The 15467-nt window shown below is 42.2% G+C and overlaps 1 protein-coding gene across 4 annotated transcripts in view; it reads left to right on the plus strand.

The window, feature by feature from the left end:
• Window positions 1–15467, plus strand: part of LOC132805784 (tensin-1-like) — a 284100-nt gene that overhangs the window by 108251 nt on the left and 160382 nt on the right. For all 4 annotated transcript variants that reach the window (XM_060821037.1, XM_060821039.1, XM_060821038.1 and 1 more), the window contains exon 3: window positions 242–279. In XM_060821037.1, the coding sequence (XP_060677020.1) occupies window positions 242–279 (38 nt within the window). The remainder of the gene's footprint in view (window positions 1–241; window positions 280–15467) is intronic.

Raw genomic sequence — 15467 nt, forward strand, 5'->3', positions numbered from 1 at the left:
AATCTGCCTAAGTGGCTGAGAAACATCCTGGCTGCATTCTTCTTGTTGTGTTGGTAATGCAGTACAGGACTTCTTATAGCCAAGTTGATCAGCATTGCTAACATAGCTTGAGAATGTCAGGGGAAGCTTTGGAAAGTGCCCAACAGTCAAGGTGTCTCCAATTTTATCAAGAGTTCTAACCGATTCTCTCCAATCTTGACCTTACGTTTGCTTTTTTTCTCTCTCTCTCTCTCTCCTCCAGTCTGCAAGTTAGCAAGCCACAAGAAATGTGAGCCCAAGGTAAGATGATTGTTTATTTTAAGCTTATTTGGTTTGCTGGTGAATGAATTGAACTGGCCACGTCTCTGAAAGCCTGGTTCCATTCATTTAAATTCGTCAACTCCCTCCCTCTTTAAAAAAAATAGCTACTTGTAAGAGACATATTTTCTCAGACATTCTAACCCCTGTTTTCTCCTTAATGAAGTCTTTTAGTCCGGTAAACTACTAGGCACATTACACAGTGGGAGACTTAATTCAGCAAGTCTGTTTGAGAGGGATCATCAAAGAGCTCTTTCATTTGTAAAGATTGACGGTTTAATGAATCCTGAATGGTATAGTTGAAACAAACTAGTACTTAGGGACAAAAACAGAAATTGCTGGAAAAGCTCAGCAGGTCTGGCAACACCTGTGGAGAGAAATTGCAGTTAACATTTCTGGTCAAGTGGCACTTCCCTCAACTCTTTTGTTTAATATTAATATTACTAACTAATATTTAGGGTTGGGGGTCAACGGTTCTAACTCATGTTGGCTTTCTGAACCATCAGCTCCTGTAATACAGTCAAGTAGTAATGGGTTTTCCTGTAGAAACATAGAAAATAGGTGCAGGAGCAGGCCATTCAGCCCCTCATACAATTTCAACATCCCACTCTTGCTTTCTCTCCATACCTCTTGATCCCTTTAGCTGCAAGGGCCACATCCAGCTCCCTCCTGAATATATGCAACAAATTGGCCCCAGCAGCTTTTTGTAGTAGAGACTTCTAAAGGTTCTACTCTGCAGAAATTCTTCCTCATCTCAATCCTGAATGGCTTACCCTGTATTCTTAGACTGTGACTTTTAGTTCTGGACTTAACCAACATCAAGAATATTCTTCCCACATCTGGCCTGCCCAGTCATAGAGTCATAGAGGTGTACAGCATGGAAACAGACCCTTCGGTCCAACCCATCCATGCCGACCAGATATCCCAACCCACTCTAGTCCCACCTGCCAGCACCCAGCCCATATCCCTCCAAACCCTTCTTATTCATATACCCATCCAAATGCCTCTTAAATGTTGCTATTGTACCAGCCTCCACCACATCTTCTGGCAGCTCATTCCATACACATACCACCCTCTGCGTGAAAAAGTTGCCCCTTAGGTCTCTTTTATATCTTTCCCCTCTCACCCTAAACCTATGCCCTCTAGTTCTGGACTCCCCAACCCCAGGGAAATGACTTTGCCTATTTATCCTATCCATGCCCCTCATAATTTTGTAAACCTCTATAAGGTCACCCCTCAGCCTCTGATGCTCCAGGGAAAACAGCCCCAGCCTGTTCAGCCTCTCCCTGTAGCTCAGATCCTCCAACCCTGGCAACATCCCTGTAAATCTTTTCTGAACCCTTTCAAATTTCACAACATCTTTCCGATATGAAGGAGACCAGAATTGCACGCAATATTCCAACAGTGGCCTAACCAATGTCCTGTACAGCCCCCTATCAGGATTTTATATGTTTTTATGAGACTCCCCCCTCAGTCTTCTAAATTCCAGTGAGTATAAGCCCAGTCGACTTAGTCGTTCTTTATATACCAGTCCTGCCATTGTGGTGAGTTTGCTGAGTTGTATGAATGGTGGGGAGTGAAGTGGGGAGAACAGAACTGGCCAGATTGCTCTATGAGAATTAAGTTGTAGGGGAGTTAGACACTCGATATGGATGGTGGGGAGTGAAAGGGGGAGAATGGAACTGGCCGGATTGCTCCATGAGAAGCAAGCATAGACTCGATCGATTAAATGGCTTCCTTCTGTGTCATATGTGACTGTCCTATCTGCTGACAGCTGTTGGGAAGCGAGAGTTTTTCTCAAGTACTTTTATAAACGAAAGTGCGACTCATGGATAATGAGGTATTTAGACTGTCCACAGTGGCCTGGCTTTTCTCCATAATGGCCATTTAAGTCAAATCGGAAAGCAACACTGGGCTAAGTTGTCAATTTTCATTGCTTCCATGGGTGAAAGGTCACACAATTGACTATTTAAAATAAAACTGCTCCCTCAGAGCCAAAACTTTGCATCTTTTGGAACAAAGGGTCACAGAGTGGTTGGTAGAGTCACCAAATCCAGCTGTGTTGATTCTGGACTGTGTGAACTTGGCTCTGCTGAACTGAGAGGCCTGGCTATACTTAATAAGAGGCGTCGGAAAGAAGGAGCTCGATTAGCACCAGACTTAAAGCCTCTGAATTCACTTTCACAATGAGTTCCAGCTGCTCTACCTTCCTCTCCGACCTATCACCATCACCCCCACCTTCATCTACCTCTCGCATTCCCAGCAACCTTCGCCCCTCCCACCCCCACCCCCAGCCCCTCTCCTGTTTATGTCTCAGCCCCCTTGGGCCATTCGCTCATTCCTGATGAAGAGCTTATGCTTGAAATGCCGATTCTCCTGCTCCTCAGATGCTGCCCGACCAGCTGTGTTTTTCCAACACCACTCTCTTCGACATATAATTACAATGCCTAGTGTTCATTCTTTTAAAAAACCTTAAATTGTGAATAAATAATAAAAACAAATAAATTCTATGATGATTTAGGAAATTAAGAAAAACACGTGGACACAATCCTTTAGTTCTGACCTTTCATTATCGAGTTAACATATCGTTTATTTGAGAATTAGGGCAAGTAGATCCATTATTATTTACTTCCAATTTGTTTGCAGTGCTGGAGGGCTGTTGGAAAGATCAATGCAGTGTTTGAGGTGTCTAGTATTTCTGCTTTCTTCGTTCTTGTCTGTTTTTTTATCAATTACGGGGCTGTACATCATTTCCTCTTCACTATTAATTGTTAATCAAACCAACAATGCAACGTTCTCACCCTGTTGTCCATTTAGAATTCCCTTTTCCTGCCTAATCTGGCACAATCTCTCTCTTGGTTGCCTCTCGTTTGAATCATTGCAGAGGCCTGTAGGCCCTCGCAGCTGATTGCCCAAGCACATTAAACTTTTTTTTAACTATGCTACTGCAGCCACAGCAGAACTTGGGTACAATATTGCAAGCTCTATCCAAGGAATATACCTTTTAAATCCTTTAAACCCCTCTCTCACCAACCTCAGTTCTCCTTATGGTACTAAGTTGTAAATCTGTAGCATAATAGATGAAGAGAAGATGTGTATCTCAGCACCAAAGGAGTGATCTTCCTGAATCACACTTTGCCTTGAATGTTGAGTTTGCTTCTTCTCAAGTGATCTTGGAATAAGGTTTGTTTTGAATAAGTCAAATGAACATTACTGGATAATTTAATGATTAAAGATGGCTCTGACTGCGTGAACACACAAACATTATCTTCATTTAACTTATAGTTGACATCAATACATTATTCTCACAAATGACCAAGAAACTGCTGAGAATGTGGAACTTGTTATCACAAGGAGTGATTGAGGTAAATGGTAAGGACCTATTTAAAGCGACATTAGACAACAAATAGGAGAAAAGGGATGGTGGGTTACGATGATCAAATTGGAAAAGACAAGCTGGGAGAAGACTTGTGTGGAATACAAACCCCAGCATTTTTCTTGCTGGAGAAATGGTAGAAGGAAGCTTTAAACCTATATCACACTTTGTACGTACAAATGGTTTTCCCTACTGTTAGATTCCCCAGCCAACAGAAATATTTTTTTTCTATTTATTCAATCAGAGTGATCACATCACTTTTCACACACAGACAAATCCCAAGGCTGTAAAGCCTAATTCATAATGAAATACCAGGCGATCTCATTTGGATCCAGTCATTGTTTGAACTCTAGCCTCCCCAAGTTGACAAATAATATCGGGACACAGAGGCTAAGATTGAATTTCTTGTGAGGCATCTGGGTGAGGGGGAACAGTATATCCTGTCCTGGGGAAGAAGGCTAGTAGGAGAGGGAGGAATAAATCACCTTTAAGAGAGGTGATGGCCCAGTGGTATTATTGCTAGACTCTAATTCCAGAGACCTAGGTAATGGTCTGGGGATTTGGGTATAAATCCTGCCATGGCAGATGTGGAATTTAAATTTAATACATGTCTTCAAATAAGAGTCTAATGATGTCTATTGTCAGGAAAAACCCATCTGGTTCACTAATATCCTTTTGGGAAGGAAACTCCATCCTTACCTGGTCAGAGTCAGAGTAAGAGCTGTACAGCATGGAAACAGACCCTTTGGTCCAACCTGTCCATGCCGACCAGATATCCCAACCCAATCTGGTCCACCTACCAGCACCTGGCCTATATCCCTCCAAACCCTTCCTATTCATTTCCCATCCAGATGCCTTTTAAATGTTGCAATTGTACCAGCCTGGCCTACATGTGACTCCAGACCCACGGCAATGTGGTTGACTCGTAACTACCCTCTGGGATGGGCAATAAATGTTGGCCCAGTCAGTGATGCCCTCATCCCATGTGTGAATTTTTTTTTAAAAATCTTCTTCAGCTCCGTCAGCTGTGTATCACTTGGGGGCATACCTGTCTTTGAGTCAGCAGATTCCAGGTTCAGGTCCCATTCCAGGACCTTAGCATAAAATTCAATGCTGATGCTCCAGTGCAACACTGAGGGAGTACTGCACTGTCAGCAATGCTGTCTTTTAGATGAAATGTTAAATCATGGTCCTGACTACCATGCTGGGTGGATGCATTGCACTGTTTTGAAGAAGAGCAATGCCCTGCCCAGTATTGATTCCTCATTCGACATCACAAAAACGAGATTCTCTGGTTGTTAAGAGTTTGTGAGTTTGATATGTACAAATCAGCTGCTATTTCCAATATTACAACAGTAATGACGTTCAAAAAGTGGTTCCATGGCTGTGAAGCTCTTTGAAATGTGCTGATATTGAAGAATGCTATAGAAATATAAACCTTTTGCCCACTGGGAGTTCAAATTGTGACTTGTCTCCCTGATATTTTCTGCTGCCGATGAGGTTGCCTGTTGGCTTGATTGACAAAAGAACTGCGATACAAAAAACAAACTGGGTCACCCAACTTGCACACCTGAAAATTTGATCCATATTATGAGAATTCTCACATTGTCAATCAAATATCCCCATTCAGTAAACTTGATATCGCTGCGGAACTAACAGGACATTTAGCAGATTCTGCACATGAAAATCCATGTTTTAGCAACCATAACGATGGTTTCTACCCTGACATTTATATTTAATCTCCAATCAATGATAGATTGGAAACTTGAATTGTTCACTCCTCCAGAATCTCATCAGATACACCCTTTTCAAAACTGTTGTTAATTAGCTGGCAGATTTAATTGCCATTGCACCCCCTTTTAAGGACCTCAGACCAAAGCACCAGTCAATAAACAGATAGGGGTGGAAGTAATTGGCTATATAAATAGAGTTGAGCAACAAGTAAGATTAAGTATCAAAAATTTGACATAATGAATCCTCCAAGGCATTCAGCTATGAAAAACATCAGATAAGTCTGTTCTGCCGAAGCATTGCTGCCCTGAACAACATCTTGTACATTAGTGCATGTAAACATGTCATCCTCCTGGATTTCTTCGTGAGCCACATTAGCTGGATCATTTTACTTTACCAATGTCAGCTCAGTTCAGTAGCATTCTTGCCTCTAGGTTCTCAATATTTTGGGTTCAGGTCCCACTCCAGAGTACAACAGTCAAATACCGAGGGAATGTGGCACTGTCAGAGATGTTATCTTTTAGGTGAGGCATTAAACCAAGGCTACATATGGCCACTCAAGTGAACATTAAAGATCCCATTACGTAATTTTGAAGAAAAGCAAGGGAATTCTCTCTGATGTCGTGGTCAATATTTATCCCACACATCACAAAAATATCTGGTCATCATGACACTGTGGGAGCTTGCTGTGCACATTTGTCTCCTAGATTTCCTACACGGTAACAGCAACTACACCTCAAAGGTATTTAATTGCCTGTAACTAGCTTTGAGACATCCGATGGCTGTGAAAAGTACCGTATAATTGCAGGTCTTTTGACTTTCATTTCCCTTGACAGTCTAATGTCTCAGGTAGTTGGCGTCGCTTTTGCAACATTCTGACATGGGGTTTGCTTCCTCATTCACTCAGACATCATTCTTCCTGGGTTTTTCAGGCAAGTCCTATCCCCGCTTGACTTTCCATCAATCTCATTGAAGACATGAAGTGGTAGTGGAAATCTGGATCTCCCTCCCCAGAAAAAAAAAGTTGTTGAGACAGTGGGAGCTAACTAGTCATTTCAAAACTGGGATTGACAGATGTTTGTTAGGTAAGGACATTAAGATGATGAAACCAATGTGGCCAAGTGGAATTTGTAAAATCTTACATTTATACAGCACCGATCAAATCTCAGGATGACCTAAGCGCTTCACAACCAATGAAGTACTTATTGAAGTATAGTCAGTGTTAGAGGGAAATACAGCAGTTAATTTGTGCACAGCAAGTTTGCGTGATCAGCAATGTGATTATGATGAGATCACCAGTGAAAGCTCTCCTGCTTTTCTTTGGAATAGTACCTTGGGATCTTTTACATCCACTTGGAAGGGTAGATAGGGTTTAATGTTTCATCCGAAAGATTACACCTCCACCAATGCAGCACTTCCTCAATACAGCACTCGAGTGTTAACACTAATTTTTGCACTAAAGAGATGGAGTGAGACTGGAACCTTGTGACAAAGAGCGCGACCTGCTGAGCCACAGTTAGCACTAGCACTCTGATCATCCATGATCCAAATCAATGACAGAAAGGTTTCCAAGCTGAATGGCCTCCAAAGAACAGGAACTCTTTGGCTTTCTGTTCCCAAGCCAACTCCCACTCAGATATTGTTGCCACTTCAGATAGCTGCTGCTCTGTATGGGCCTGAGCATCATAATGAGGCTTCTGCACTGTTAAACAAATGTGAGGAGGCCACGATGAAGTTGTCGTACACAGATGACTGCAGTGTTTGCTACCTTTCATGTACCAAATTTGCCTACTGCTCTCGAGATATGTGGCCAATCTTTGAAAGTTGCAAAAGCAAAACTCACATCAACACAAACCCAATCAATCAGTGTTCCACTTTCCGTATACATTTGGATTATGTTGAAGGAAATATTTTGTCAAGTTGCACCACACTTTGAGTGTGATTTTATATTAATGGATTGGCCATGGTAAAGGTGGGTCTGGGCGGAATGCTCTTTGGAGGGTCAGTGCGGACTCAATGGGCCGAATGGCCTGCTTCCACACAGTAGGGTTTCTATGATTCTATGAGACAGAACAGCAGCTGAGAAGTAAAGAAACGGAAGCAAACCCTGCAATCTGGATCCCACTATCTTGTGGGACGACCTGTCGCATGTGCCCAAAGACCTGCAGGTTGTGAATTAGCAAGTTTGGTCACATGAAGATTCACAGCTGAAACTTGTGATCCTGAGAAGAATTCATTCTCAAATCGAGGGACAGTTATCAATGACAGAACGTGGTTAAGTGGAGGGATTTATTTTTGGGGATCAGTCAAACGGATTGTAGCATCTTCACTGCTCATAGAATCCCCTGTATCCTCCTCCTGTAAAGAGACCAGGTTGTCTGGAGATGGTGAGCATAAAAAGAAAAAGTATTGACTGAGAGACGGCAATAAATATACTGTTTATTGAATGCAGAAATTATGGAGCAACAGTTTAATATTCACCCTTTCACATTACTTTCACTCCCCATAACAAATACATTCAGAAAGTGTGTTCAGAGGAGGTTCGCGAGAACTGTCCCAGGAATGAGAGGCTTAACATATGAGGAACGTTTGAGGACTCTGGGTCTATACTTGATGGAGTCTAGCAGGGATGAGGGGGGATCTAATTGAAACATACTGAATACTAAACAGCCTGGACAGAGTAAATGTAAGGAAGGTGTTTCCATTGGTGGGAGAGACTAGGACCTGGAGGGTATAGCCTTAGAGTAAAGGGGAAAACCTTTTAGAATGGAGATAAGGAGAAACTTCTTCAGCCAGAGAGTGGCAAATCTATGGAATTCATTGCCACAGAAGGCTGTGGAGGCCTGGTCATTAAAGACTGAGATAGATAGGTCTTTGAGTATCAAGGGGATCAAGGGTTAAGTGGAGAAAGCAGGAGAATGGGATTGAGAAACTTATCAGCCATGATTGAATGGCAGAGCAGGTTCAATAGGCTGAATAGCCTAGTTTCTGCTCCTATGTCTTATGGTCTTATAGTCTTAAAGTGAGGTTTGGGCACATTTAGGCCTGTTTTTAACTCATGTAAGTGAATAAGTTGAAATTGGGTTAAAGTTGGGCTCACTGTGACTACTGTCAGGTCCACTCAGCCAACCATCAGAGGGGAGCTGATCATTTTCACCACCTTGCTGAGCATACTTCACACTGACAATGCGTGCCATGTTCCGGGATACATTGTTCCACCTTCTGAAGGGAGTGATCTTTATCAAGAATACTTTATGTAGTAGCTTTAGCATAATGCAATGTCCTAAAACATTCCAGAAAAGCATTATAAAATAAAACATGACACTGAGCCTTTTAAGGAGATATTTGGTCCTCTAACCTAAGAGATTAGTTTTAAGAAGTGTCTTAAAGAAGTGTCTTAAAGAAGTAAAGGGAGCTAGAGAGAGGCAGAGAGGAATAAGGAGGGAATTCCAGATCTTGGGCCTCAGGTAACTGAAGTTGCAGCCATCAGTGGTGGAATGATTAATATTAGGAATGCACAAGAAGCTGGAATTCGAGGAACACCGATATCTCGGAAGGTTGCAGATCTGAAGGCTATTATGGAAAGAGGGAGAGGGAGAGGGTGAGGGATCGTGGAGGGATTTGGAAACAAAGATGGCAATTTTAAAATGAAGACATTATTTGTCTGGGAGCCCAGGTAGACCAGTGAGCACAGAGTTGATAGGTGAACAGGACTTACTGTGAGTTACAACACAGGCAGCTGAATTTTGGATTACCTCAAGATTCCAGAGGGTAAATTGGGGGGGGGGGGGGGGGGGGGTGGTGTTGGAATGATCAAATCTAGAGGTAACTAACAAAGGCACAGATGAAAGCACCTGGACTCTGCCGAGAGCCAAATATATGGGATGGGAACTTTTGAAGAAATCCTGGAGCCCAAGGAGAGTTAATATGACCAGTTGTGTTGTAGGGGTGATGGTGCTGTGGCTTAGTTGATCAAAATAGCTGCATAGTAAACAGGATATCTTGGGTTTGTATCCCAGTGGTGCCTGTACCTTATATGGAGAGGAAAGCAGAAGTGGGATACTGTTGAATGGTACTGTAGGACTGAATGGCCTGCATCTTTGCCTATTTTCTATTTTACCAAGACCATAAGAAAGCAAAACAAGCTCTAAGATTTATTTGTAGAGTTATAAGTAGGGATATTATGCAAAATTTGCTTTAAATCTTGGTTAGACCATGTTTCAAGTACTGCGTATGGTACACATTGAGAATTGTGTGCAGATTACACACATTCACTGTTTCCTGCAAGTTTTCAGGGCAAAGACCAATGGCCCATTCTGAACGCCCTCTCCCTCCCTTTCCATAAATCTCTCATTGGCCCTGCTTCAGGAATCCACTCTGGAGAATTCTGGAAAGGAATGTCTTCAAGAGGAATGTGAACTAAATAAAGCTGGATGAACAGAAAGGCTGCAGAATACTGGGAAGAAGTAACATTCTTGGATTTACATGCCTCACATCCCAGCGGATGAATGAATGTTAAAAAAAACCTATAAAAGCTCAAAACCCATAATTTAATTCACCCCCATTCCCAGCTTCTCTCAGAATGTTTCTTTGGAGATAATTCAGTTTTGAACATGGGCTAACTTTTTTTAATACACCAGAACTGTTGGTCCAGTGAGAAACTGTACTGTGGTGGCACACTCCTACATACTTGCACACTCACACATACCCTGTTTCATACACAAGCTCTCTCTCATACGCACACACATGTGCCCCCCACACGCACCCTCTCACAGGCTTATAACCCATCACACTCATACACATACTTGACCAAGCTTACACACGCACACACATATAAGTTTATGGGGTGAATTTGTATTTGCAGAATTACATTTCATTTTGCTCAAAAACTGTGTAAATCTACGTAAGATTCTGTAAGCACCACTTTAGAAATAGAATTGACTCAACATTGGTACAGACTTTACCTTCACACATTTAATGCGTTGTCTGAGCCGAGATGACACCTATGATTAGATAAGCTGACGCCACCTTGAGAATGTAATTCTGGGATTCACATATTAAAGAACCTAAACCACCATAGAGTCATAGAGGTGTACAGCATGGAAACAGACCCTTTGGTCCAACCTGTCCATGCCGACCAGATATCCCAACCCAATCTAGTCCCACCTGCCAGCACTCGGCCCATATCACTCCAAATCCTTCCTATTCATATACCCATCCAAGTACCTCTTAAATGTTGCAATTGTACCAGCCTCCACCACATCCTCTGGCAGCTCATTCCATACACATACCACCCTCTGCGTGAAAAAGTTGCCCCTTAGGTCTCTTTTATATCTTTCCCCTCTCACCCTAAACCTATGCCCTCTAGTTCTGGACTCCCCAACCCCAGGGAAAATACTTTGCCTATTTATCCTATCCATGCCCCTCAATTTTGTAAACCTCTATAAGGTCACCCCTCAGCTTCCAACAGTCCAGGGAAAACAACCCCAGCCTGTTCAGCGTCTCCCTGTAGCTCAGATCCTCCAACCCTGACAACATCCTTATAAATCTTTTCTGAACCCTTTCAGGTTTCACAACATTTTTCTGATAGGAAGGAGACCAGAATTGCATGCAATATTCCAACAGTGGCCTAACCAATTCCTGTACAGCTGCAACATGACCTCCCAACCCCTGTACTCAATACTCTGACCAATAAAGGAAAGCATACCAAACGCCTTCTTCATTATCCTATCTACCTGCGACTCCACTTTCAAGGAGCTATGAACCTGCACTCCCAAGTGTATAAGTCCTGCTAAGATTTGCTTTCCCAAAATGCAGCACCTCCCATTTATCTGAATTAAACTCCATCTGCCACTTCTCAGCCCATTGGCCCTTCTGGTCCAGATCCTGTTGTAATCTGAGGTAACTCTCTTCGCTGTCCACTACACCTCCAATTTTGGTGTAATCAGCAAATTACTAACTGTACCTCTTATGCTCGCATCCAAATCATTTATGTAAATGACAAATAGTAGAGGGCCCAGCACCGATCCTTGTGGCACTCCACTGGTCACAGGCCTCCAGTCCGAAAAACAACCCTCGACCACCACCCTCTGTCTTCTACCTTTGAGCCAGTTCTGTATCCAAATGGCTAGTTCTCCCTGTATTCCATGAGATCTAACCTTGCTAACCAGTCTCCCATGGGGAACCTTGTCAAATGCCTTGCTGAAGTCCATATAGATCACATCTACTGCTCTGCCCTCATCAATCCAGTTTGTTACTTCCTCAAAAAACTCAATCAGAATTGTGAGACATGATTTCCCACACACAAAGCCATGCTGACTATCCCAAATCAGTCCTTGCCTTTCCAAATACTTGTACATCCAGTCCCTCAGGATTCCCTCCAACAACTTGCCCACCACCGAGATAAGGCTCACCGGTCTATAGTTCCTTGGCTTTTCTTTACTGCCCTTCTTAAACAATGGCACCACCTTTGCCAACCTCCAGTCTTCCGGCACCTCACCTGTGATTATCGATGATACAAATGAAGATGAAAGACAATCAAAATTTGTTTAAGAACTATAACTTGGTTGTTTAATATATCGTTACAACTCCATGACACTGTAACCCTTTTGCTGTAAATGCTGTGTCGTACGGTTATGTTCCACAACCACCTGAAGAGGCAGCGCCTTGAAGGCTAGTGCTTCCAAATAAACCTGTTGGATTATAACCTGGTGTTGTGGGGTTTTTAAACTTTGTCCACCCCTGTCCAACACCAACATCTCCAAATCATGTCTTGACAAAGTGATTGTGGTTTCCTGTTGTGGGTGAGTCCAGAACTAGGAGGCACTGTTTAGAAGTTAAGGGCTGCGCTCTTAGGTCAGAGGTGAAGACATTTCTTTCCTCTCAGAAGATTGTGAAACTTTGGAACTCTCTGTCTGAGAAGGTGGTGGGGATTATTGAATATTTTAAAGGTGGAGGTAAATAAATTCTTGTCAGGCAAGGGAATTAAAAGTGTTAAAAAGTTGGGAGCCCAGTGGAGACATATTCTTTGTTGGATAAGTTACTTTTTTATTCCTAGCCCTTGTGATTTATTGCAATGTTGACAACACTTTCTGGCTTTTTGGAAAGGGTGCACCCTGCTGCTATTCACATGTTTCACAAATTTCCAAGTTGCAGCAGGCCTGAAGCTGCCATCTTATGGTCAGAACTGGAATCACTAATATAACAGCAACAACAACCAACTTGCATTTATGTAGCATACTTAAAACAGTAAACTGCTGAAGGCGCTTCACAATAACATTACCAGATAAATTATGAAACCAAGCTACATAGGGAGATTTTAGGACAGGAAACCAAAAGAGCAGGTTTTAAATAGTTGGAGAGGTTAAAGGAAGCAATTCCAGAGCTTTGGGTCCATGCAGCTGAATGCTAGTGGAGGCCAGAATTGGAGTGTTATGGGGCTGGAGATAAAAAGGGGAAAGGAGAAATTTGAAAACAAGGATGAGAATTTTAAAATTGTGTAGCAGGATAGTGATGTGGAGAATTGTTTGATCACAGTACTTGAGGGGAAATTAAAAAAAACAAATTGATTGCTCTCAACATCCCCACCCCTTGCTCTTCAAGCATGGAATAAGCACTTTATAATTCTTTCCATGGCTCACCAGTTCCAGAACTGCAGATCTGTAAATAACTCCTAAATCAACTGCTAACAATATAACAATACTGGCTGCTTGCCACTGCCTTACCATTTGGGCAGAATCTTACACTAGCCTCGTGTTTATATGGGAGTACTGTTCTATCACAAACTTCTGATTCTGTTCCTGCCATTAGGTTAAAAATAAGTACAGGTCATGTCACAATTCTCCAAATTTTTCAATACTCCCACAAAGTCATTTGGCACCCACAGTCAAAAGGAGGCATTAGTATTTTATAGTGTATACGTGCTTGCGTATATCAGGGAGATGTGTGGATATTGGCAGCGTTTAAAAGGAACCTACAAACTAATGCAGGAATAAACATCCACACTGAGTGATACAATCCATATTTTAGGGTTATTTCCAATTTCCAGGGAAGTTTTATTTTACATTTGAAAAAAATATATAATGACAGGTACAGTGCCATGATGGGTTGACTAAAATCTCAGATTTTTGGAGGGTATGGCAGTGGACTGAGGCACTTATATTGAGATGGTCTACAAATGCAGCTGCTGCAATCTTAGTTCCTCATAGCACAGTGGAAAGTTGTAACATCTGACCTGTGTCTCCTGTACAGAGGAAGAAGCTGCTTGCTGTTTCAGTAGGACATTTCAAGGAGGTTCAAGGGGAGACGATGGCCTAGTGGTATTTTCACGAGCTGGAAATCACAAACAAAATCAGAATTTACTGGAAAAAACTCAGCAAGTCGGGCAGCTTCTCTGGAGAGAAAGTAATTTTTTTTCCTCACTATTTTTATTGGAAAAGACTTTTTCTAAAATTACAATAAACCAACAACACTACTTGAGAAAGAGGAAAAAAAACAACACAAACAGAACAAAAATGTACTCATGTGCAAATACATACAGAACAAAATAAATAAACAAATAGGAATAATAAATAAATCAAACAGCTCAATGTAATGAAACAATTGCTCTCGACCTTCAAGAGCTTTAAATATTACACACTCATATATTCAAAATTCTTCCTCTCAGGCTACCAGATTTACTAAATCAAATCATCATGACTATACAAAAGTTCTAATTCGAGTGGCAGACAAGTCTGCATCCAGGTAATCCAAAAAGGGCTGCCATGTCTTGTAAAAAATTTCAGGTTTTGGTGCACCTTATTTGCGAGAAAATTCAGAGGGATATGCTCCATGATTCACTTACACCAACCTGACAGACCTGGAGGGTTCTCAGACACCCAACATATCAGAATGTTTTTCCTCGCACAGAAAGTAGGGATATTCAAATTTATTTTTCCCCATGAGCATCTTAAAGTGGTAAGTTGGGCCTGCCCAGAAGAGAGACCGGGTCCATCTTAACATTGGTCCTCAAGACCCTCTCTGTTACTCCCACCACAGCACTCCAGTATGTGCAAAGCCTGTGGCAGGACCACAAGCAATGAGTAAGAGTATTCGTACTTATTTTACACTTAGGAATGCTGAGGATACTCCCTCCATAAATTGAGGGGCGATCTGGAGCCAGATGGACCCTATGAAGAATCTTCAACTGCATGGCATGGGTCCTATTACAGATCAAAATCTTTCTTTCTCTCAAACATCCTCCCATGTCTCAGAGAAGATCTCAACCCCCAACTCTCTCTCCCAGATCTCACAAAGCCGCTCAATCTCATCCAAGGCGCCACCCCACAACAGATGATAACGAGTGCTAACGGAGAGAGTGCTTTTAGCATAAAGCACCCTCTTCTTGATATCGGATCTGTAAGAGTTGGTTAAAAGTGTAGTTCCTTTTTGAGTAAAATCTGGAAAAAACGAAAAAGGTCTCTACAAGATAATCCATACTTACGAGTCATTTGATCAAAGGACATCATTGTTTCCCCCTCAAATAAGTCACCCAAACAAGAAACACCTCTAGCTGCCCAGAGTTTAAACCCAGGATCCATCATCGCCAGCTTAAAACCCGGCATACCAATTATAGGAGCGAGAAAAGAGGTTTTGGATAGATTGCCCTCGCTCTGCCGCATTGTTGTCCATACTTTAACGGTATTAATGATTCTTAGATTATGACAAATTCCATAACTGTCCTCATTTTGTCTAAGAACAACAGGCTTATAAAGGGGCATTTTGCCTGAGAAGCCTCAATATCTAACCATATTGACTCCAGGTCCTCACAGACCCAGTCACTCTCAAAAAATAAAAGGGAGCTTAGTTGGTATCTTTTAACGTCCGGGAGGTCCACTCCCCTCAGTCTATGGGGCAGTTGCAATTTGACTAGCTTGATAAGGGGGCCGCCTGTGATGCCAGATAAAAGAGCTAAACCAGCCATTAAGTCTCCGGAATATTTGCCCAGGACAGATCAAAGGAAGCATTCACATAGGGTATAACAAATGAGGAAGGATATTCATTTTAGTAAGGGTGACTTGGCCTA

Source organism: Hemiscyllium ocellatum, chromosome X, assembly GCF_020745735.1.
Source record: "Hemiscyllium ocellatum isolate sHemOce1 chromosome X, sHemOce1.pat.X.cur, whole genome shotgun sequence".
In the NCBI taxonomy this organism is placed as follows: Eukaryota; Metazoa; Chordata; class Chondrichthyes; order Orectolobiformes; family Hemiscylliidae; genus Hemiscyllium; species Hemiscyllium ocellatum.